Source organism: Sturnira hondurensis, unplaced genomic scaffold (assembly GCF_014824575.4).
Source record: "Sturnira hondurensis isolate 20B ecotype Veracruz unplaced genomic scaffold, ASM1482457v3 Scaffold0009516, whole genome shotgun sequence".
NCBI lineage: Eukaryota > Metazoa > Chordata > Mammalia > Chiroptera > Phyllostomidae > Sturnira > Sturnira hondurensis.
This window is the reverse complement of record NW_028082147.1, coordinates 705,453-729,025: the sequence shown is the minus strand read 5'-3', so window position 1 is coordinate 729,025 and position 23,573 is coordinate 705,453. Positions and strand designations below refer to the sequence as shown.

Here is a 23,573-nt window from a genome sequence, read left to right as displayed (position 1 = left end):
CAGCTCTCTCTAGTCCTCACAATGTACAAAGTTTGCCATCTCTGGCCCCGTATATTTCTCACTGTGTACATTGTGCTCCAGCCACACTGAATTTTTTCCCCCAAATACACATTTTTTCTGGAACCCATACTTTTGTATATGCTGTTCTTCCTGCCTCAAATGTCCTTGGGGATCTCCACCACCCAACTTCTGATCACAAGACTATGGTCAGTGAACATTTATTCTTCCCCCAAGCAGAAGGAGGGTGCTTGATTTTTTTGTTCACCCATGACATTGGCATTACTGTAATTTATTTTGGTATATTAAATGTATCTGTTTACATCAATATTTCCTTTTGTTTTGCAAGTTTTGGACTCAGTTGAGAATCTAGTGAGAGTAGTAATGAATCTTCTCAGAAAAATGCATACACACCCAAATGTTTCCTTACAATCTTATTAAACAACTCTGCCCCAAACCCATTTATCCCATCCACCCAGCTTAAGATAACCAACCCCTGGATTATATATTGCTTTTCCAATAAATCTATGGCTGCTTAAGGGCAAGAGTATTTTTATTATTAATTGTTATAACCCAATACTAAGTAAATGTTTGTTGAATTAGTAGTAATAGCTCATTTAAATAGCTCATTCATTTTCAAAATTCTCCCTAGTAATATCAAACCCCATTTTACTATTGAAAACCTAGTGGATCCATTAGTGTTAAAAAGTTAAATGTGTAGACTTAACTAGTTTAATTGAATGCTAAAAGGAAATGTGGAAATCCCAAGATAAATTAATGATCAGCTTTTTAAAAGTGCAGATGTATTGCCCTGGCCAGGTAGCTCAGTTGGTTGGAGCATTGTCTCAATATACCAAGGCTGTAGGTTCAATCCCTGGTCAGATTACATACAGAGAGCAACCAATGAATGCGTGAATAAGTGAAACAACAAATCAATGTCTCTCTCTCCCCCCCCTCCCTCCCTCTCTCTCTCAAATCAATAAATAAAGTGCAGATGTGTTTTATGACTCACTGAATGGAGATGTGAAAAGAGCAACATGAGAATAGCCTAAAGAAAAAAAAACCCAGCTGGGCTAGGAGGCCTTAAAACACTAGTAATTCACAGCTTTGTATATCCAAGAGCAGCTTTTAGAGACATGGATGGCAGAAAAGAATAAGAACCAAGAGCCAGCAGTAAAGGAAACTTTAAGGAAACTTGAAGATTCAACTTAGAGTCTAAGAAGGGAGAGCAGAATTTTTTAGGAGTCCTCCAGGAAGTAAGAAAGGTAATGCTAATGTAATTGGTTTTTCATAAAGCCAAACTTATTCAATATACAGAACTCTTCTTTATTCTGAGATTATTTCTTTCCTGGCTTTTTGATGTAAAAATGCTCTTTCTTGCCCTGGCCGGGTAGCTCAGTTGGTTAGAGTGTCGTCCTGATATGCCGAAGTTGCAAGTTTGATCTTCAGTCAGGTCACATAGAAGAATCGAACACTGAATGCATAAATAAGTGGAACATCAAATCAATATTTCTCTCTCTCTCTCTCAAATCAATATATTTTTTAAAAATGTCCTTTCTCCTCTGGCTGGTGTGGCTCAGTGGATTGGGCACCAGCCTGCGAACTAGAAGGTCATGGGTTCGGTTCCTGGTCAGGACACATGCCTGGGTTGCAGGCCAGTTCCCTGGTTGCGGGTGTGTGGGAAGCAACCAATAGGTGATTCTTTCCCATGTGTTTCTCTCCCTCTCTTTCTCCTTCCCTTCCCCTCTCTTTAGAAATAAGTAAATGAAATCTTTTTTTAAAATGCCCTTTCTTTTCAAAGATGCTAATAAGGGTTGATCATTAAAAATATATACTTATTTGGTAAAATATAATGTTGGGGATCTCACATGGTTACTAAGACTTTGGGGGTGAGTCATACCCTTTATTGATACATGGATTCTAAAAGTCCAACTAGCACTGTGTGAAGGAACAGTTTACATGATAGTCTCAATCTGAGAAAACAGCCTGGAGGGGAAAATGAAGCATAAACAAGATTTCTGGAAATAGTGCCAAAGGGAATTGCAGTTAGGGAGTCCTGGAAGGCCTGGTGCAATTGTAATCTGTGCCAAGAAAAAATAGTTAAACCAATGAATGTGTCTAAACTATTTGTGACAACTTTTACAGATAAGTCCTTCCCTTTTGCTCCTAGGGTGGTAGCTACAGAGAACTTAACTAAGGCAAGAATATGAGAGGCCATGTCCAATTTTCTCTGAATGTCTCAGTCAATGGAAGCGTTAACATAGCACTTCTGAAACATAGTAGCTCCATTTTCGTTCCTGGAGCTAGAGAATGTTTGCTTTTTGCTCAGTTGGCAAAGGCTTTTTAATACTATCAATCTTCTATGGAGTAGGTTCCCTATGTAACAACTGGCACATGGGGTTGGGTTTAGCAAAGAAATTAAGGAGTTCTGCTCTTCTGGAAAGTGGCCAGAGGTGACCTCTGAAAGTGCTTTGCTACTCGTTTGGCCCAGAAAACCCCATAAACATGCAAACCGAGAGGTTCAAATCTCCGTATTCATTTTAAGAACACTCATGAAACTGCCCAGGCCATCAAGAGTACGTGTATTCAAAAAGCCACCAAATTTCTGAAGACTGTCACTTTACAGAAGCAAGGTCATTCTTGCTTCTGTAAAGTTACAATGGTGGAGTTGGTAGGTGTGCCCAGGCCAAACAGTGGGACTGGACATAGATAGGGTTGGCTGCCCAAAAAAAGTGCTGAATTTTTGCTGCACATATTAAACATGCAGAAAGTAAAGCCCTGGCCGGGTAGCTCACTTTGTCACCAAGGTTGCGTCAATCCCCGTTCAGGTCACATATGAGAATCAACCAATGAATGCATAAATAAGTGGAACAACAAATCAGTCTCTCTTTCTCTCATCAATAAATTTTTTTAAATGCAGAGAAATGCTGAATTTAAGGGTGTAGATGTAAATTCTTTGGTTATTGAGCACATCCAGGTGAACAAAGCTCCCAAGATACAGCACAGAAGTTACAGAGCTCGACTGGATTAACCCAGACATGAGCTCTCCCTGCCACGCTGAGATGATCCTTACTAAAAAAGAGCAGATTGTTCCTGAACCAAAAGAGGAGGTCGCACAGAAGAAAAAGATATTCCAGAAGAAACTAGAGAAAGAACTTAAAATAAATTTAGCATAACGTAAATGAATTTAATGAGCATAAAATAAATACTAATAAAATTAAAAGCAGAAAAAAAATAGAATTCTAACCAGGGACACTGACATCAGCATTATCTCAAACAGGGCCATTAGCAAAGTGACAAATCAGTACTTCGTGTGACAGGTGGACAGATGATCTAGGTTCTAAAATCCTTCATCAGGTAAGTGGACTTTCCTAAGCTCAAGGACTCCCTCTCCAGTACTCCTGGGAGACAGGAAACAGGACTTCTTGCCCATCAGATAGCAAAATCTGATCAGCTTCCACTGCCCCAGATCTCTGAAATTCCAACTAATTGTATCATAATCTAAGCCCAGTCCTAAAACTAAAAAATTTAATATGCTAGAAGTTGAATATAAGGAAGACAACTTAAGGAACTACTAAACATGTTATCAAACAAAACATTAAAAATGATTTGTTAAAGGGTTCCTTTTAGGTATTAAGCTTCTCTAGTACATTTAAAGACTAATTAATTTGATGGGTACACTGTACTTCAAATGTATCTATTATTTTGAGTAGAAGATAAATATATTCATTTCCTCATTGTAAAATGAATAATGCTACCCATCACATGGAATTGCTGAGAGAATCAAATGGATTAATATATGCACTTTAATTAATATTAAAGTGCTTAGAACAATGCTTGCTTGGTACATAGTTTCCCTTCAGTAAGTACTGGTTGCTGTTATTATTACTATGATTACTATTGCATCAAGTATCTATCAAGTTCTACTACATGCCAGGCACTGTTCCAGGGACTGAAGAAACGGCAGTGACTAAGAAATAAGAAAGGTCCCTGTTCTCATGGAACTTCCATTCTAGGTGGAGGAGAAAAAATAAGTTTATGCCAGGTGACAAGTAAAATGGAGAAAAATAAAGCAGGGTAAAGGAAAATAGGAAGCATAGTTCAGGGGGAAATTGTCATTTTTTATAGTGTGAGTGGTCAGGAAAATCCTTTCTGACAAGGTAATGTGTGAGGAAATAAGCTTTGCAGTTATCTATGAAAAGAGTGTCCTAAGAGACTACTGAATTTTTTTTAAAGCTACTAAAATAAGTAGGCCTAGGTTTGTAATACATAACACAGAGGGACAGGATCTGTAAGGAAGATATACCCGCCCCCACCTAAGATAGGCCCTGATTCCAGTCAAGTGTTGGTATAAGGAAATGTTATCAGATCTTGCCTTTTTTTTCCTTCTCTTTCTTTTTGTTCTTTAAATCCTCTTTAAAGAGGATATGTTTATCAATTTTTAGAAAGAGAGAAAGAGAAAGAGAAAAAAGGGAGATAGAGAAAAACATAAATGTGAGAGACATAGATGTGAGAGAGAAATATCGATCAGTTGCCTCCCCTCCCTGTCCTGACTGAGAATCAAACCCGAAACTGGGTTTGGTATACGGCACAACACTCTAACCAACTGAGCCACCTAGCCGGGGCTTTTATTTTTATTTGTTGATTTTAGAAAGAAGAGGAGGAGAGAGCGAGAGAAACATCTATTTGTTGTTTCATTATTTATGCATTCATTGGTTGATTCTTGTATGTGCCCTGACTGGGGATCAAACCCACAACCTTGGCATATCAGGTTGACCCTCTAACCAACTGAGCTACGTGGCCAGGGTCTGTGTGTATGTGTATGTGTTTAAATTGTATCTTGTATTTTTCATGCAAATTGTCCTAATTTTAAAAGACTACATAGGCATAAATACATATATTTGTTTATCAAAAGACATGTGCAAGAGCCCTGGCCAGATGGCTCAGTTGGTTGGAGCATCATCTCATACACCAAAGGGTTGTGGGTTTGATTCCCAGTCAGGGCACGTACTTAGGTTTAGATTTAATCCTCCAACAGGGTACAAGGCTACAGATCAATCTTTCTCTCTCACATTGATGTTTCTCTTCCTCTCTCTCTTGCAATAAACATATCCTCAAGTGAGGATTAAAAAAAAAGACACGTGTAATAATGTTTTATAGTAGCCCCAAGTTGGAAACTACCCAGATGCCCATCATTAGAATGGACCAGCTGTCACTGGCTGGGTAGTTCAATTGGTTAGAGCACCATCTGGACGCGTCAAGGTTTGGGGTTGAATCCTTGGTACACAGAAGAGTCAATAAATGAATGCGTCAGTCGGTGGAACAAATCGATGTTCTCTCTCTCTCTTCCTCCCTCTCTCTAAAATCAATAAGAAAACAAAGTGGATCAGCTGTGGCACAGTAACAGTTTCTACAAAGCAATGAGAAGGAACCAACTACAATTTCACATTATAGATGAATCTCACAATATAATGTTGAGTGAAAAAAAGGCAGTCACAAAGGAGTTCAAAAACAGGTAAAACTAAGCTATGGTGTCAGAGAGCTAGATAGTCTTTATTCTGGCTGAGGTGGTGGTAATGTTTTTTTCTTGATCTAGAAGCTGATTTTATGGGTGTGTTCAGTTTGTTAAGTGTATCAAATTGTACAGTGATTTGTGACTTTCCTGTATGCATTTGTACTTCAATTAAAAGTTAAGGCAAACAAAAATATAGGCCAAACAAAACAAGTCTTCAGGCTGAGTCAGGACTGTGGAATTCTAGTTTGTTCTATAATGCATAGATTTCTTTAGAAAAAATATGACAGAAGTTTACCAAAAAAAATCCTTACACTGTGAAATCAGACAAACTTCCCCTGGGTAAGCTTTCCTTAGGGAGATGCTTCTACAAAGCACAGTGAGGAACTTTATCTTCTGGGTCATTACCCAGCCTCACACTTACCCTTATATGTAATCCAATACAATTGTTCATTCTTGTCCTCAAACTAGAAAAATAAATCCATCCATACCACATTACAAGCCATAGCTATCAATAAAGGTACAGAAGGAAGAAAACCCAGAATCAATTTCAAAGAAGGGTCTGGTCCACTCTAGGTTGAGAGAGCACCAAATGTCTTTAGACTGAGAGGTTCATAAGACATAGCAGGAATAGGTAGTAAGAATCATAATGGGCTTAAAGAATTTATCCAGGCCCTGGTCAGGTAGCTCAGTTGGTTAGAGCATTGTTCTGATATGCCTAGATTGCAAGTTCAATATTCGATCAGGGCATATACAATGAAAGAAGCAACAAATGAATGCATAAATAAATGGAACAACAGGACCTGCTTGGAAGAATGGCACTGCCGGATGATGATAAGGCTTTCAGCCTTGGCTGGTGTGGATTGAGCTTAGCTCAGTGGATTGAGTGTGGGCTGGAAACCATAAGGGTCACCAGTTTGATTCCCAGTCAGGGCACATGTCTGGGTTGTGGACCAGGCCCCCCAGTGGGGGCCAGGTGAGGGGCAACCAACACTGATGTTTCTCTCCCTCTCTTTCCAACTCTTTAAAAATAAATAAATAAAATCTTTTAAAAAATACCTTGCCTCTTTGCACAACTACAACAAAAAATACAACTAGACTACAAAACAAATATCAACCAGAAACATCAGAAAATCAAGCTGTGTGGAAGTCCGGCAACCAAGGATTCAAAGAAGCCATGTTCATCCAGGCAGGTGCACTTTTCTACCATAGGCCACACTACTAAGACAAGGAGTCAAAACAGCTCTGCCTAATACACAGAAACAAATACAGGGAGGCTGCTAAAATAAGGAGACAAAGAAATATGGCCCAAATGAAAGGACAAAACTCCAGAAAAAGAACTAACCACAATGAAGATAAGCAATCTATTAGATGCAGAGTTCAAAACAATGGTTATCAGGATGTTCAAGGAACTGACTGGGTACTTTAACAGGGGAAAAAAAAGACCCAGGCAGAAATGAAAGTTACATAAGTGAAATAAAGAAAAATCTACAGGGAACCAACAGTGGAGGGGATGAAACTGAATATCAACGATTTGGAACACAAGGAAGAAATAAAATATTTGATCAAAATAGCAAGAAGAAGACCCTGGCTGGTGTAGCTCAGTGGATTGAGCACGGGCCTGCGAACCACATGATTGCGGTTCAATTCCCAGTCAGGGCACATGCCTGGGTTGCAGGCCAGTTCCCAGAAGGGGACTCTCGAGAGGCAACCATACATTGATACTTCTCTCCTTGTCTCCTTCCCTTCCCCTCTAAATATAAATAAATAACATATTTTAAAAATAGTAAGAAGAAAAATGAATTCAAAAAACAAGGATAGGCTAAGGAGCCTCTGGGACATCTTCAAATGTACCAACATCTGAATCATGGTGGTGCCAGAAGGAGAAGAGAAAGAGCAAGAAATTGGAAATCTATTTGAAAAAATAATGAAAGAAACATCCTCTAATTTGGTGAAGGAAATAGACATACAAGTCCAGGAAGCACAGAGAGAGTTCCAAACGAGATGGAACCAAAGAGGACCATACCAAGACACACCATAATTAAAATGCCAAAGGTTAAAGATAAAGAGAGAATCTTAAAAGCAGCAAGAGAAAAGCAGGTAGTTACCTACAAAGAATTTCCCATAAGACTGTCAGCTGATTTCTCAAAAGAAACTTTGCAGGCTAGAAGGGACTCGCAAGAAGTATTCAAAGTGATGAAAAGCAAGGATCTACAATTTAGATTACTCTATCCAGCAAAGCTATCAATTTAGAATAGAAGGGCAGATAAAGTGTTTCCCATATAAGGTAAAACTAAAGTTTATCATCACCAAGCCATTATTATATAAAATGTTAAAGGGACTTATATAAGAAAAAAGATCAAAACTCAAACAGTAAATGGCAATAAATTCACAACTACCAACATCTTAATCTAAAAAACTAAGCAAACAAGCAGAACAGAAACAGAAAAAGGATGTGGAGATCATTTAGAGGGCTATCATTTGGGAGGAAGGAGGGAAAGAATGGAGACAAGGTGCAAGAATTAAGAAGTAAAAAATGGGCCCTGGCTGGTGTAGCTCAGTGGATTGAGTGCAGGCCTGCTATCCAAAAGGTTGCCACTTTGATTCCCAGGCAGGGCACATGCCTGGGTTGCAGGCCAGTTCCCAGCAGGGGATACACGAGAGGCAACCATACATTGATATTTCTCTCCCTCTCTCCTTCCCTTCTCCTCTGAAGATAAATAAATAAAATCTAAAAAAAAAAAGTAAAAAATGGAGAGTACAGAATAGATAGGAGGAAGTATAGAACAGTATAGGAAATGGAGTAGCCAAAGAACTTATATGCATGACCCATGGACACAAACTAAGGGGAGATTGCTGGAGAGAATGGGGGTACTGGGTGTAGAGGGGCAAAGGGGTAAAAATGGTACAACTCTAATAGCATAATCAATAAAATATATTTTAAAAAGTGAAAAAATAGCCCTGGCTGGTGTAGCTCAGTAGATCGAGTGTGGGCCTGCAAACCACATGATCGCGGTTCAATTCCCAGTCAGGGCACATCCCTGGGTTGCAGGCCAGTTTCCAGCAGGGGACTCTTGAGAAGCAACCATACATTGATATTTCTCTCCTTCTCTCCTTCCCTTCCTCTATAAAAATAAAGAAAAAAACTTTTTAAAAAGTGAAAAAATAATTGAAACAACTGATATTTCTCTCTGAAAAATCAAGGGAGGGAGGGAGGGAGGAAGGGAATTTATCCAGGAAACAGACATGACTTAGCCTGGGTCACCATAGGTAGACAATTATACAGGTATAAAAGACAAGTTTTAGATCTATGTATGCTGGGGATCTTACCTACAGGCACTGCACATGTACATCCCAAAGGTGCTTCAATTCAGGTGATTAATGGAGTGAAGAAGGCTGTTTTAGGTAGTAAAGACAGCCATCTCTGGATGTATGCTGAGTTTGGGTTCTTGGGGTGCCATGAGAAATGATGATCTAAAGTTGAAAGAGTTACTGACATGGCAGAATTGGGAACCAAATGTGTTTTGGTTAGGGAAATAGGAATATGGATAAGGAAGTTGGCGGAAAGTAGAACCTTCCAGAGGAAGTCAAATTGCATAGCTCAGGACAAAGAAAGATGTTCCAAAATTGAGGAGGAAACCTGGAAAGGACTCAATTAGGGCTGCCTAAGAAAAGAAATCCCAGGGACAGAGAGTCAAAATCTAGCAGAACTGATCCTGTGCAGTCCCTTGTATAGCACCACCATCTTGGTGGTCATTGTAGTACACTGCAGACAGCATAAGAACTTCCCAGGAAGGAGATATCCTAAGTGTGAGGGAACTGTACTAGATATTTGAAAATGCAGGGACAGGCCTAGCAACCGAGCTTTTTCTCCGAAAAGACTATTTCCTCAGGAGTATTGCCCAAAATGAATCACAAAATGAATCTCATGCATATTTTCAGAATTCAACCATTTCTTTATCCTTATTTCCTTGATCTGGACCAGTTATAACTCAATAAACTAGTAATCCCATAGTTTATGCTTGATTTTGCTATTTTTATAACCAAATGTTACCAATACAAATACTTCCTTCCATACAAACTTACCTTTTGTGCCTTTTATGAAAATGGGACAAAATGCCTCCACTAAAGAGTATCATATTAACTGAACAGAACACTAACTTCCAAGGTATTTGGATTAACAGTGCTTCTTCTTCCCTAACGTGAACAAAGGTGTAAAAAGAAACAAACCCAAAATTGCAGTGAACTGGCTTTGGATCCTGAAGTATTGTCCATTTTATACTTTAGAAAAACTGGGAGAGGTTTTTTGTTTTGTCTTGTTTTGTTTTGTTTTGTTTTGTGGGGTTTGGGTCAGGGAAGGAGTCTGAAATGGGGAAAAGAACAGGTGAGGGCCAAACATGGACTTGGCCAAGGTGAGACACTTGTACAGCTGACTCTGAGGCCCTTGTAGATTCTGCATTACAGGAAGGTTTGGGCATTTACTGCCCACCAGCTAAACTCCAGTCCTACATTGGATTCATCTCACTGAAACTTAAGAGAAGCTGACACATGATTTGGCTTTCCCCAGTAGGGTACTTAGAATACTAAGAGTACCTAAGAGTCATTCATTGCAAATGAATACCTAAGAGTATTACCTAAATACCTAGGTATTTAGGTATTTAGTAATACCTAAACTGCCTGTGCTGCTGATTGCCTGGCTCTGGAGGCAAAAGCAACAAGGCTAAGGATTTTTTTTCCTCTTCTATAAACACAACTACTTGAGATGGAGTACAAAATAACCTCCCAAAACCTAGCCAAAAATGGTCTCTCCTAAATCAGCTTAAGGTCACACCTTCAGGAAGTACTCCCATATTTGCTGGCCACTGCCCCCAAACTGGAGTGCTTGATCTTTTGTTTTCTTCCCCGCCCCCACCTTAATTTTTTTTAAAGATTTTATTTTTTAGAGAGGGGAAGGGAGAAAGGTAGAGAAACATCAATGTGTGGTTGCCTCTTGCACACCCTCTACTGGGGACCTGGCCCACAACCCAGGCATGTGCCCTAGACTGGGAATCAAACTGGCAACCATTTGATTTGTTGGCTGGCATTCAACCACAGAGCCACACCAGCCAGAGTCCCCCTAACTTATGAATTGATTGACTTGAGAGAGACATCAGTTTGTTGTTCCACTTTACTTTATGCATTCGTTGGTTGACTCTTGTATGTGCCTTGACCAGAGGTTGAACCCACAACCTTGGCATATGAGGACAATGCTCTAACCAACTGGGCTACCCTGCCAGGGCCCTTTGTTTTCTTAGCTCCCAGCTAAGAGCTGTATCATTGCATTTATTCCAGTATGATGGTCTGTTTCAATATCTCACTAGAGAAGGGTTTAATCTTTTTGTACCTCTGGTAGACCACTGACACCTATGGATCAATTCTCAGAATAATGCTTTTCAATGCATTAAATAAAATACATAGGATTACAAAGGAAACCAATTATATTCAAACATAAATTCTAGACAGTTTCTAGAGTATGAACTTTTTGAGTGCAGGGAATGTTTTCACCTCTGCACTGCCAGTGCCTAGCACAAAGCCTGGCACATAGACCATACTTATAAATGTTTATTTAATGGACGAACAGAAAGATGGCTACTGCCAAGTCAGCCTGAGGAATGATTCATTGCAAATGCTTATGCACAGACAAATGGCTTGCATATATTTCCCCCATCTGAGATCATCTGGACCGGACCTGCAAGGGAACCCCCCAACTCAACAATGGGTGTCATAGCATGTAGCAATAATGACAGGCTATTGCAAGATCAGGAAAACAACAAAGCTTGTGTATTTCCACCAGCTGGAATATTCAGAAAGTAAAAGTAAACAGGCTCTGCCCTTAGGAGGAGAGGTCTTGACTTTGGAAGCATGATGCTCATACTACAATAAAATATTACCAACAGCTCTGATGGAGGGAAGAAAGGAACCTAGGGTGCAGGTATTTTCCTTCTCTGTTCTGAATTGGGTCTCTTATCTCTAGAAAGAGAAAAGTGTCCCTAAAAACCACATTAGGAATGATATGCCTTTTTAGCTTCAAGTAACAGTTTAAGCCTTAGAGAGAAATACTGGTTTTGTTTATGTACCAACAGGAAACCTAAAAAGCAAGAAATAAAAGACACTTTCCTCACTAAAGGTATATAAAGGGCCAAAGGTTTGTTCTAAGCTGACCACTACATATATCAAATGTTTTGAAAAGAAAAATAAACCCCAATTTTAAAGCTGAAAACCACAACTGTATGGGGTTCAGAAATCTCACCCTTTAAGGCTTTTAGAATTGACCCTCCAAGTTAGAGGGCTTCTCCAGCTATATACAGCTATCTAAGGGACAGAACTGTTTTCACTTGCTTGACAACAGGGTTTCCAACATCCGTTGGAAAAACACGGCTTCAAGTGGGTGGCTTCTTAAGAAAAAAAAAAGGAAACTACAGGTTGAAGTTTTGCTTTTAATTAAAAAAAAAAACAAAAACTCCCACTTCTAAGGTATGTGCTTTCTTTTTTACCTATTTTTCCTTTAAACTGTCTGCAGCTTCCCTATATTTTTCCTAGTGCAGTAAACAATACAACCAAAAGAAAGACCAGGGTCCACTCTTGCCCCAAACACTGAAGATGGTCAAAGAGAAGGAATCACAACACAGAAAATGGCCCAGCTCTAAATATACAAACAGTAAAAAAAAAAAAAAGAAAGTAAGATACACCCTCCCACCCCAAAGACATTATTGTTGACATTCTTGGTACACTTCCTATAATATAATGCTGCAGACAATGCTTCTTTCCCAGGGAGTCCAGCTTGCTCAGGAGGAGACATCCACTCGGTGCCTCAGCATAGGCTGGGTGTATTTAGTCTTCCTGCCAAGCTAAGGGTTTTTTTTTATGAGTTCAATCTCACAGAAACATCTGTGGTACAAATGAATCTAAAAGGGGATGAAGGCAGGCACCTGTCACTGTGCTCCAAATCAGCCAAAGAGCTGAAGAGCGTGGGATCCAGGAGACAGATGTCATTAACAGTTGAGAAACGGAGGGTAGAACAAGAGGAAGCACCAAATGAGTGGATGCTTTTGGTTCCAAAGCCAAAAAAGGGCCCCACCAAAACGGGCAGCTGGTCTGGATGAGGAACTCCCCTGTGCCTGGAGTTATGCAATAAAAATGATGGCCTTGGAGGCCCGACCACCACAACAGCCATAGTCCAAGAGCAATTTACACCACATCACAGTTCGTGAATAAATGGACTAATCCTAGTTTAGAAAGGTAAGTGCTTTGACAAAGTTGGGGCCAGGTGGGCTTGAATCCCAAAGCACAGCTGTGACATCCCTGGATTTCTATTTCTCCTGATGCTACTTGCTCCATGGAAATGTACCCTTCCACTTATCAGTGGCCTCTCCTCAAAATAGCACCCATAGTGGTAACCCTCAGAAATATCAAGAGGTATCAGTTGCAATTCAAGAAATAAGATAATTTCTTTGCCCCATCCTGGCCAAAGCACTTCCCTTTTTAAGCTGCTGCTCCAAGCAACAGAGTTCCCCTTCAAGCAGAATTCAACTTCCTTTGTTTCAGGGTTTTGCACTGGCCTCTGAGGGCCCATTCCAGGATACAAAACGAACTATCCTTCTGCATCCGTGTGTGAGTGGGTTGTCGTCCAGTATCAGGTCTGTGTTCCAGAGTTTGGTCAATGCATCTTTACAAAAATAAAACTACATGCATACATAGGTAGACTAGCCTGGAAAGGGCATTCAGGATAGGGTTTCTGGTTATCTTGATGCCTCCCCTAAAAGAAATAACTTTCTTGGTATAAGAGGATGAGGACATTGAATAACCTACTCTCAACTTCTGGAAGGGCAGCTTGTTTTTGTCCATTCTTTCAATGAGGGGGTGGGAGGTACCCAACATTTTCAGTTACAGCAACGAGATAGTTTGTTTTTTTTTAAAGGATCCTATGTGGAAATGAGTGGGACAATGATAAAAGTAAACAAATAATTAAAATTTAAAACCAAAACATATCTCCTGGCCCCGATCTCCCCAGTTAATCCTCTAAGACCACAATTTCCACATTGTGGACTTGATGCTGATGTTCTTCCATCTCAGCCACAACTTTATCTTCAGTCCTCAGCTCTGTCTCCAAAATGACTGCTTTGCCCTCAGTATCCTCAGCCTCTGGGTCTGGGGCTGGGTCAATTTCAATGATGGTCTGCCCATCCTCTGAGGTGCTTTCAACAGCCTGTATTGCTGAGGTCAGGCCGGACTCCATGGCCACCAACTCCACAGGGCTCACCATGGTGGTCATGTTGCCCAGGGTACTCCCATCTTGCATAGCAGTAGAGCTTAGCAGCGTCAAGCTAGATGACGGGTGAATGGTCACTGTGTCTGGTGAGCTGCTCTTGGCAGAGGAGACCACTGTGGCATAGCGGAAGAGCTGAGGGCCAGAAGGCAGTGTGTGGACAGTCACAGGGCTGGAGCCCTGGCTGAGGGTGGCCACTGGAATATTGCCCATGGAAAATGACTGACCCACTGGGGTGATGGTAATAGGTGAGATGACTGTGAACTGAGGCTGCTGGACAGGAGGAGAAGGGCTCAAGACGGTGGTGGAGGCTGGCCGCTGGAGCCGGGGCCTTTTTGGAGGCTTAGGAGTGCTCACAGGCATCAATACCACATTTTGAACTGTCTGGGATTTCAGCCTATGATCCTGAGCTTGCTTCTTTTGCTCTTCCAACTGGCGTTCCAAGTCTATGAAAAGAAAAAAAAAAGAAAAGAAAGACTGTGTGAAGGGAACTATAATCTTGGGAACAGTAAAATGGGAAGGAGGAAACCTGGGGTCTTGTTCTGGTCTTGCCACAATGTAGTCTCAGGAAAGTCACTTCACTTGTTTTTAAGAAACCAGACTGGATGATTTTCTTTTTATCCTCACCTGAGGACATGCTCGTTGATTTTAGAGAGGGGAAGGGAGGGAGAAAGAGAGAGGGAGAAAAACATTGATGTGAGAGAAATATTGATTTCATACCCCCAACCACGACCAAATCTGCAACCTAGGCATTTCCCTGACCAAGAATTGAACCCGCGGCCTTTTGGTTTATGGGACAACACTTAACCAACTGAGTCACACTGTCCAGGAATTTTTGAAAAGTTAAGTCAGGTACTATTATAAATGTCCAATGTTGGTGGGTTCAAACTGGTGACGTAAATTGGTATAATTTTGGAAATTTGACAGTAATTCACAGAAACCCATAAAACAAATTATATATACTATTTAACCTTAAGCTTAGTCCTGGGAAATAGTTTAAAAGAACATAAAAAGAAAAAGTTAGGGCCTATTTGGGTACTCAGTTGATTAGAGCATCATCCCCATATACGAAGGTTGTAGGTTTGATTCCCAGTCAGGGTACGTTTTAGAATCAACCAATGAATACATAAATAAGTGAAACAATAAATTGATGTTTCTCTCTCTCCCCCCACCCCTTCTCTCTTTCTAAAGTAAATTTAAAAAATTTTAAACTATATTCACATAAGTCCAATGTAACAAAATAAGCTACTGAAGAAGAGTTTGAAAATTTAAAGATCTAGCCCTGGGTGGTATAGCTAAGTGGACTGAGTGCTAGCCTTCAAACTGAGAGGTTGCCGGTTCAGTTCCCAGTCAGGATACATGCCTGGGTTGCAGTCCAGATCCCCAGTTGGGGGCGTACAAGAGACAAACTGATTGATGTGTCTATCGAAGTTTCTCTTACACACTGATGTTTCTCTCCCTTTTTCTCCCTCCCTTCTTCTCTTTCTAAATCTTTTTTTTTATGATTTCTTTTATTTATTTTTAGAGAGGGGAAGGGAGAGAGAAAGAGAGGGAGAGAAACATCAATGTGTGGCTGCCTCTTGTGCACCCCTTACTGGGGACCTGGTCTGCAACCCAGGGATGTTACCTGAGTGGGAATCAAACTGGCGACTCTTTGGTTTGCAGGCCAGCACTCAACCCACTGAGCCACACCAGTCTGGGCTAAAACTAAATTTTTTAAAGAAAATTTAAATGTCTTAGTAGGAGAATGTCTAGGTGAATTCAGTACTATGTAGCAACTTGGAAAAATATTAATGTCACAGTAAAAACTCAGAAAACAATTTTATGTACACTACAATTAAAACTACCTAAAAAATAATATGGAACCAGAAACCTACCATTCTACAAAAACTATTTTTCAGATGGTGTAAAGTTTCAAGGTAGAAACTGGATTAGGAATAAGAAGACAGAATTCTATTTCCAGCTTCACTTTTGTGGCCCTAGGCAAATAATGTATCTTCTCTGTTCCTCTACTGGGTCATCAGTAAAATAGGAATAACAGTCCTGGGGGGGATCAAATGGCAAAGGGTACCTCTGACAGTACTTGGTAAACAGAGTTTAAAATACAAACTGGGTATAAAAATAACTTAAAAAAAACAAATTGTTCTTTTCTTATCAGATATCTTTCTTGCCTTTGGGCTTTATGACTGACTATACATATTCTACTGGGTTGGCCAAAAAGTTCACTTGTTTTTTTTTACATAAGATAGTTCTAGTAGCGCTTAGTCATCTTTAACTTCATTCAAAACCATATTGTTAGATCATATTGTGAGAGCTGTAATATCAGCATGCATTTTTTAAAAAAACTTGTCAAAATTGTTGAATTTTTATATAGCCATTTTAATACTGAGGATGGAAGAAAATATACAACATTTTTAGCATATTATACTGCATTATTTCAAGAAAGGTAAAAACGGGGGCTTCTGGCCAAGATGGAGACGTAGATGGAAACACTGTGTCTCCTCACACAACCAAGTTTAAAGACAACAAAGTTTGAGTAACAAATACGCAACCAAAACATGGAAAATTGAACTGTACCAAAGTCCAACAACAATGAACCATTCATCCAGACCAGTAAGAGGGATGGAGTCATCCTTCCGACTGGTGGAGCGGGGTCAAGCAGTAAAAAGCGGCCAGACAGGACCGACCTAGGCGTGCAGGCAGCAGTTGGCAGATCCCAGGTGTGGGGAGGCAATGGGTGGACCCAGTGAGGGCGCAAGGCAGCTGGCTGATCGTGGTCACACATTCGTGAGCAGATAAACCAGGCGAAGGAGCAAGCAGTGAAACAGACCATGCAGGCTATGGCCCCAGTGACAGGAATTAAAGTTTAAAAGAAACAATTGGAAAAATTCTCAGGGTCGAAGTGCCGGGAGAAGCTCCCAGGCTCACAGAGAGTTTGTTGGAGAGACCCACAGGGTCGTGGAAGGTGCACAGGCCCACACACCCGGGAACCAGCACCAGAAGGGCCCAATTTGCTTGTGGGAAGCAGCAGAGGGGACCAAAATCCGAGAGAGAGCAGTGCAAACACCATTGCCCCTCTCTGACTCCGCCCCCACATACAGCATCACAACCCAGTGACTGGGTTGCCCCACCCTGGTGAACACCTAAGGCTCCGCCCCTCATATGTAACAGGCGTGAACAGACCAAAACATTATGGCTCAAACAGAACAAATCAAAGCCCCAAAGCCAATACTTTTAAGCGACCAAAAGATAGCCAACCTATCAGATGCACAGTTCTAAACACTGGTGATCAGGATGCTCACAGAACTGGTTGATTTTAGTCACAAATTAGAGGAACATATGAAGGCTAAACTAATTGAAATGAAGGGAGATGTACAGGAAACCAATAGTGAGGGAAGGGAAACTGGGACTCAAATCAATGCAGTGGACCAGAAGGAAGAAAAAACTGACCAAACAGAAAAGAAGGAGGAAACAAGAATTCAAAAAAATGAGGAGAGGCTTAGGAACCTCCAGGACAACTTTAAACGTTCCAAGATCCAAATTAAAGCAGTACCAGAAGGGGGAAAGGAAGAGCAACAAGTGGAAAACTTATTTGAACAAATAATAAAGGAGAACTTCCCCAATCTGGAAAAGTCAATAGACTTCCAGGAAGTCCAGGAAGTTTAGAGAGTCCCAAAGAAGCTGGACCCAAGGAGGAACACACCAAGGCACATCATAATTACATTAGCCAAGATTAAAATGAAGGAGAGAATCCTAGAAGAAGCAAGAGATGGGGGACAGTCACCTACAAAGGAGTGCCCATCAGACTGTCAGCGGATTTCTCAAAAGAGACCTTACAGGCAAGAAGGGGCTGGAAAGAAGTATTCCAAGTCATGAAATCCAAAGACCTACAGCCAAGATTGCTTTATCCAGCAAAACTTTCATTTAGAATGGAAGGACAGATAAAGTGCTTCTCAGATAAGGTCAAGTTCAAGGAGTTCATCATCACCAAGCCCTTATTACATGAAGTGTTAAAGGGACTTGTCTAAGAAAAAGAAGATGAAAAATAGGAACAGTGAAAGGACAGCAAACTCACAGTTATTAACAACCACACCTAAAACAAAAGCAAACTCAGAGGACAGCTAGATCAGGAGTAGAACCATAGAAATGAAGAACACGTGGAGGGTTAGCAACAGGGGAGTGGGAGGAGGAGAAGGAGGGAGAAGGTACAGAAAATAGCATAGACAGTAGGTAGAAAATAGATAGGGGGAGGGCAAGAATAGTAGGGGAAACATAGAATCTAAAGAACTTGAGACACGTGGTTATAAACTAAGTGGGGGAGAATGTTGGGGGAGGGAGTGTGCGGGTGGAGGGGAATGAAGGGGGGGGAATAGAACAACTATAATGATATAATCAATAAAATATATTTTTTTAAAAAGTCTCTCCTGATTCTTTCCAGGTATAAGTGATAAGTCCCTTTGCTTTTCCATCATACCTGCTATATGCCTGTCATAAAACTGATTACTTTTTGCACTTACTCTATTTCAATGTCTGCTTTCCCTTGAATTCCTTGAAGGCCCTCAATATTCAACACTATATTTCTAAAACCTAGTGTAGAGACAAGCACGAAGTACTTGATAAAGAGTTAAATTATCCCTGTATCATAATTTATTACCACAAATAATGGAGAATATGGTAAATGAACATCTCTCTAAAGACTCAGTAATAATAATGTAAAAAAGACAAAGGCCAATTTGTTTCTTCCGCCATCAATATTTTTGGACTAACAGAGCATTCTAGCAGACATCCTAATTCTCCAAAAGATATAGAAGGAGTACTGGGGTGCTGGCTTCTTTCTCTTTTCCTCTGTGCATCTGTTTCCCACCACTTCACCTCACTTGGAGCTCTGTATAAGAAAAAGCCAAATAGGATACTATGTGATTTGTAAGAAAAAGAAAGAGAAAGAGAGGGAGTTGGGGTGGGGGGAGAAAGAAGAAAGAAGTAAGCTAGTTCCAACAGAATTCAACAAAGAAATGGCAAGACTTGAGGATATTAGTATATCACTTAAGAAGAGACATATATTATACGTACCTGTCAGAGTATAGAGAAACTGCTCTTCCCCCTGCTCTATTTGGTTCCTTCTGTTGTCCAAAACCTTCTTGATTGTGTCCATTAGGCCAAACGTATGTGCCACATTGTTGAGAACAGCAGCATCTATTTAAAACAAAAGACATGTCTGTCCAGTTAAAATAGAAAGGTTCCGCCCTGGCTGGTATAGCTCAGTGGATTGAGCGCGAGCCTGCGACTCAGAGGATCGCGGTTCGATTCTCAGTCAGGGCACATGCCTGGGTTGCAGGCCAGTTCCCTGCAGGCCAACTCCCAGCAGGGGACGCACGAAAGGCAACCATACACTGATGTTTCTCTCCCTCTCTCCTTCCCTTACCCTCTAAAGATAAATAAATAAAATCTTTAAAAAAAAAAAATAGAAAGGTTCCACCATCTCCCTGTTGTGCTATATATAAACATGGAACAATTAGAAAATGATGCGACTATTCTAATTGCATTTTTAATCATTTTAACCAAGATTGATCACATGTATAACTAATTTTGATTTGCTATATCTATATTAATATATTTAAATATATATATACTCATATATATGAGTGAGAGAGAATTGAGAAAATTACTTCTCTGACACACTGATAAAGGCAAAAATTATCTGTGGAGAAAGCATGGCCAGACGTGAGTTCAAAACCCAGTTATGAACTTTGGACTAGTAACTTAACTTTTATGATCCCTAGTTTATTAATCTGTAAAATGGGGATAATAATACCTATCCCTTAGTGTTTACACGAGGGTAATAGGATCTGCCTACCTGCAGTTATTAGTGTTTAATAAATCACTTGATATTATTAGCATTAATGCACTTACCTGTAACCTGGAAGGGAGCCTGGACGAGCCGCTGCTGAACCCCCCTGAGCAGCTCCTCTATTTCCTTCTGTATATTGCATACAACCTCCTCCATCAGCCCTACATCAGCTATTCCCTTCCAGAACATCAAAGTGTCCTCTGGTACAAAAGAGATAAGAGAGGGTCAGCAAGGGATGCTACATATACTTAGGCACATCTTTACAATGTATTAAATTCAAAATCATTTCAATTTGAAAGGACTCCTTGTCAGGCCATTTCTGGACAGAGGAAAGAAGCTTTTGGAATAGTGGCTGCCTCTCTAAATTGGTACTAATTATTTGGCCTCTTTAGCAAACTAGGGACTTGGGATAATTGCCTCAATTTGTCATGCCCACAATTTGTCATGGCTCTGGCTACAAGGAACAGGTATCTTCTTCTAATAAATATATTAAATTAAATATTAAATAAATATTAGATATTATTTAAATAATTTAATTTTAAAAGTAATAAAGATGTTAAATTAAAGATATACTAAAAAATAAAGATGTATTTGCCCTAATCATAGAGTTAAAAAAACAAACTAAAATAGTTGCACAGGCATTGTTATCAGCTTCCTGAAGTCAGAGGCTATGTCTTTTCATTTACCTGTCTAGCATCTAGCAAGAGCACCAATTGAAAATATACAGCATAAATATTTGTTAAATGAATAAACGACTGGAGGATGATGTGAAGCTTCTCCTGGTCCCCTCTAAGTGAATCATCATTAATCACCATCTTCTACACCACCTGCTACCTAATTTTTTCTTCTAACACCTTGCAGCTTGGTTTATCTAACAAATGTACCGAACTTGGAGGCAGTATGAGAAGATGAAAAGCATGGGCTACAGAGTCAAACTCAGCTGAATTCAGCTCTAATACTTATAGGTTATATGACTGGCATTAGGCAAGTTGTTGAACCTTTCTGAACCTCAATTTCTTCATGTATAAAACATGACTTTGCAGGACTGTTGCATGGATAAAAGAAGTTTGCAGCTACAGTTAGTATTAATATGAACAAGAAAGAACAACAAAAGTAATTAAGAGGTCTTCTGTGTTCATAATCACAATGGTAATAAGGCCACAAAACCCTGCAAGATGTCTGAGCACCAGAAAAAAGTACCTGAAATTTCTTCCGAGTCTTTCTTCACTCCCTCCTCTGTGGCCATGGTGACAGCAGCAGTGAGAGCTGAGTTCCATTCTATCCCTGCTTCTTCCATGCTCTCTTCTGAAATGGCAATCTGTGTGATATTACCTAAAAGCAGTCCATTAGAGGTAAGGCCAGTGAATTTTATGAAACAGTCATAACTATCCTCCATCTCATATTCATAGCCAAAGAGACCCTGTTATTTTATTTAACATTCTGGCTTTTTGCCTGAAGAGCCCTATATCAAAAACTAGAACACTAGGAAAGCCAGGATGAATATTGGATTTTCTAAAGAAAACCTGCCTCGCAAAAAAATGTTTTCTTCTTACTCTGAATAGAAAGTGAAGGTAACTTATAAAATCACAAAAGAACAATCTGGCCCTGGCTGGTGTGGGTCAGTGCATTGAATGCCAGCCTGAAAACTGAAAGGTCACTTGTCCCATTCCCTGTCAGGGCAAATGCCTGGGTTGTAGGGTGGGTCACCAGTTGGGGGAGTGTGAGAGGCAAATGATTGATGTATCTCTCATACATCAATGTTTCTCTCTTTCTCCCTCCCTTCCCCTCTCTCTAAAAATAAGTAAGTACCTAGCTGGTATATATCAGTGGACTGAACACAGGCCTGCGAACCAAAGGGTTGCTGGTTCAATTCCCAGTCAGAACTAATGTCTGGGTTGCTGGCCAGGTCCTCAGTAGGGGGAAGAGGAAAGACAACCACACACTGATGTTTCTCTCTTTCTCTCCTTCCCTTCTCCTGTCTCTAAAAATAAATAAATAAAATCTTAAAAAAAAATACAACCTTAAAAAAGAGCAATCTGCTTTTTGAGCAGGTATATTTTTGAAAGAGACTTAAGGTGGGCATAATTGCCAGGCTACTTGCCCCAGACTTAGTGAGGATGAGAAGGACCAGAAACAATTTAAGAGAAAACTATAGTGCTTAGTCAAGAGCCCTACTAAATATAGGCCTGTTTGATACTAACCATCTATACTATCTGAAGTTGCTATAACTTATTTATCAGCCTATGTAAAGAGAAATAAGACTTCAAAAAATCAGATGAGACCACAAATAGTATATGCACAGAGGAAATAACTTTTGCTGTCAGTTGTAAACAAAGAGAACTGAAAAAATCAAACAGACAGAAATAAAGACAAGTGTGAATTCTACAAGCTGGAGGATATCAATAATCAAGCAAAGAAGTAGTATCAATATTGGTAATCAATTAAATAAAGAAGTTTTGGCCAAATAAAAACAATTATGTAATTTCACAGCATTTTTCACTTTTCAAGTGAAAGAGTCATATCAACAAAAATTCAAACTGCTAGATATTTTATACTTTCCTTAAAAAGATTCAGCTTTTACTCACCCAGTTGTTACTTACAGAATATTAGGTCTGACCAAAAAAAACCCTTATGATGCATTTTTAAAGCGCATTTACTTCCCTTACATCCTTTATCATTCTTGCTACTCTGTCAGGCATATTTGTAAGTTTTCTGGAAGTAACTGATACATATTCTAAGAATTTTAACTGTACTAAATCTCCAGCTGGACTAACTGAATCCTTAATGATCTCATATGGCTATATCTGTCCTGGAGAGGGACAGGGAGCCCTAGTCCCAAACTCAACAATACTGAAGTTAAGTGTCTGCCCATCCTGTCTCATTTGTGAGGAAGCCTCAGCTTGGTTATCTGGATCCCTTCCATTCACAGCTCTTTGATCCTTAGAGCAGAGTCACCCAGAGTCCAACCCAGCCAAAGATAAATTGTCTTTGATACATCTCAGTTTATCAATTAAAAACCATTCACCATTCCAATTGAACTTCCTGCTTTGACCACTAGTAGAGCAAAGGATTTTCAAAACAATCTAATTTCAAAAGTACGCCAAGTGGCACCCAACCAAGATCACTGAATAAGCACTATGACTACTGAACCATCTTTCTAATGTTTACCGTGCATTGCAAGAAAGAAATAAGGGAAGATAGTCAATAGGAATCATTTGGGAGAAAACAACGATCTGTTTGTAAAGCATGGAACCCCACCCATGATTTCAGGGACATCACCACTCTTGAGAACTGAAATTAAGAAACACAAAGGAGAAATGAAGGGAAAGTGCTACTGAAAAATACAATGGGTTTTCAGGTGGTTTCCTACCCCCTACCATCGGCCGAAGTGGGTGTCTGCACCACACTTGTCTGCTGTCCTGGCACTGGAGCTCTTGCACTGCTGATAAGAAGATCAAATTTGGTGCTTCTGCAGGTATTGGAGCAAACCTTATCGTGTTGGTAAAAATCAATTTGTCCAGAATCCATCATTTTCCTGCACAAAGGGAGACAAGAAGTCCCAGTTTAGCCTGTACTTCATCTAGAGGAAACCAGGCCTCAGGGACAAATAGAGACAAGACGCTGAGTCTACTCTGTAGATTAGTGAAACCTAATAGTTTTAAAAGTCATTAGGTTGCAAAATTTCTAATTGGGACTATAAAATTTTCATTGCTCCTGCCCGCATTTACAAGTACTCCTCTTCCCTCCCTAGTCTACTCACGAATACTCTTTTATGTCCCATTATCACTAAGCTTTAGTTGTATACTCCTGACAATAGCTAAGTTTCCCCATAGAATCTCATTGAAACCAAATCCAAAAAGGGAAAAAAAGACTGCCTCACATCCCAGCACAACTGAGAAATGCCACAAAGG

At 40.0% G+C, this 23,573-nt stretch overlaps 1 protein-coding gene and 1 long non-coding RNA gene across 4 annotated transcripts in view; both read right to left on the bottom strand.

The window, feature by feature from the left end:
* Window positions 1-9,813: 9,813 nt before the first annotated feature.
* Window positions 9,814-10,444, bottom strand: LOC118994523 (uncharacterized). Its single transcript, XR_005068068.1, has 2 exons — window positions 10,178-10,444; window positions 9,814-10,083 (listed from the first exon to the last, which is right to left on the bottom strand). It is a non-coding gene; the product is annotated as an uncharacterized LOC118994523 (long non-coding RNA).
* A 418-nt stretch (window positions 10,445-10,862) lies between these two features.
* GMEB1 (glucocorticoid modulatory element binding protein 1) overlaps window positions 10,863-23,573 on the bottom strand; it is a 30,716-nt gene continuing 18,005 nt past the window's right edge. For all 3 annotated transcript variants that reach the window (XM_037057187.1, XM_037057189.1, XM_037057188.1), the window contains exons 6-10: window positions 23,040-23,197; window positions 20,863-20,994; window positions 19,725-19,862; window positions 18,885-19,007; window positions 10,863-14,260 (exon numbers count right to left, since the gene is read on the bottom strand). In XM_037057187.1, the coding sequence (XP_036913082.1) occupies window positions 13,560-14,260; window positions 18,885-19,007; window positions 19,725-19,862; window positions 20,863-20,994; window positions 23,040-23,197 (1,252 nt within the window). In that variant the 3' untranslated portion in view covers window positions 10,863-13,559. The remainder of the gene's footprint in view (window positions 14,261-18,884; window positions 19,008-19,724; window positions 19,863-20,862; window positions 20,995-23,039; window positions 23,198-23,573) is intronic.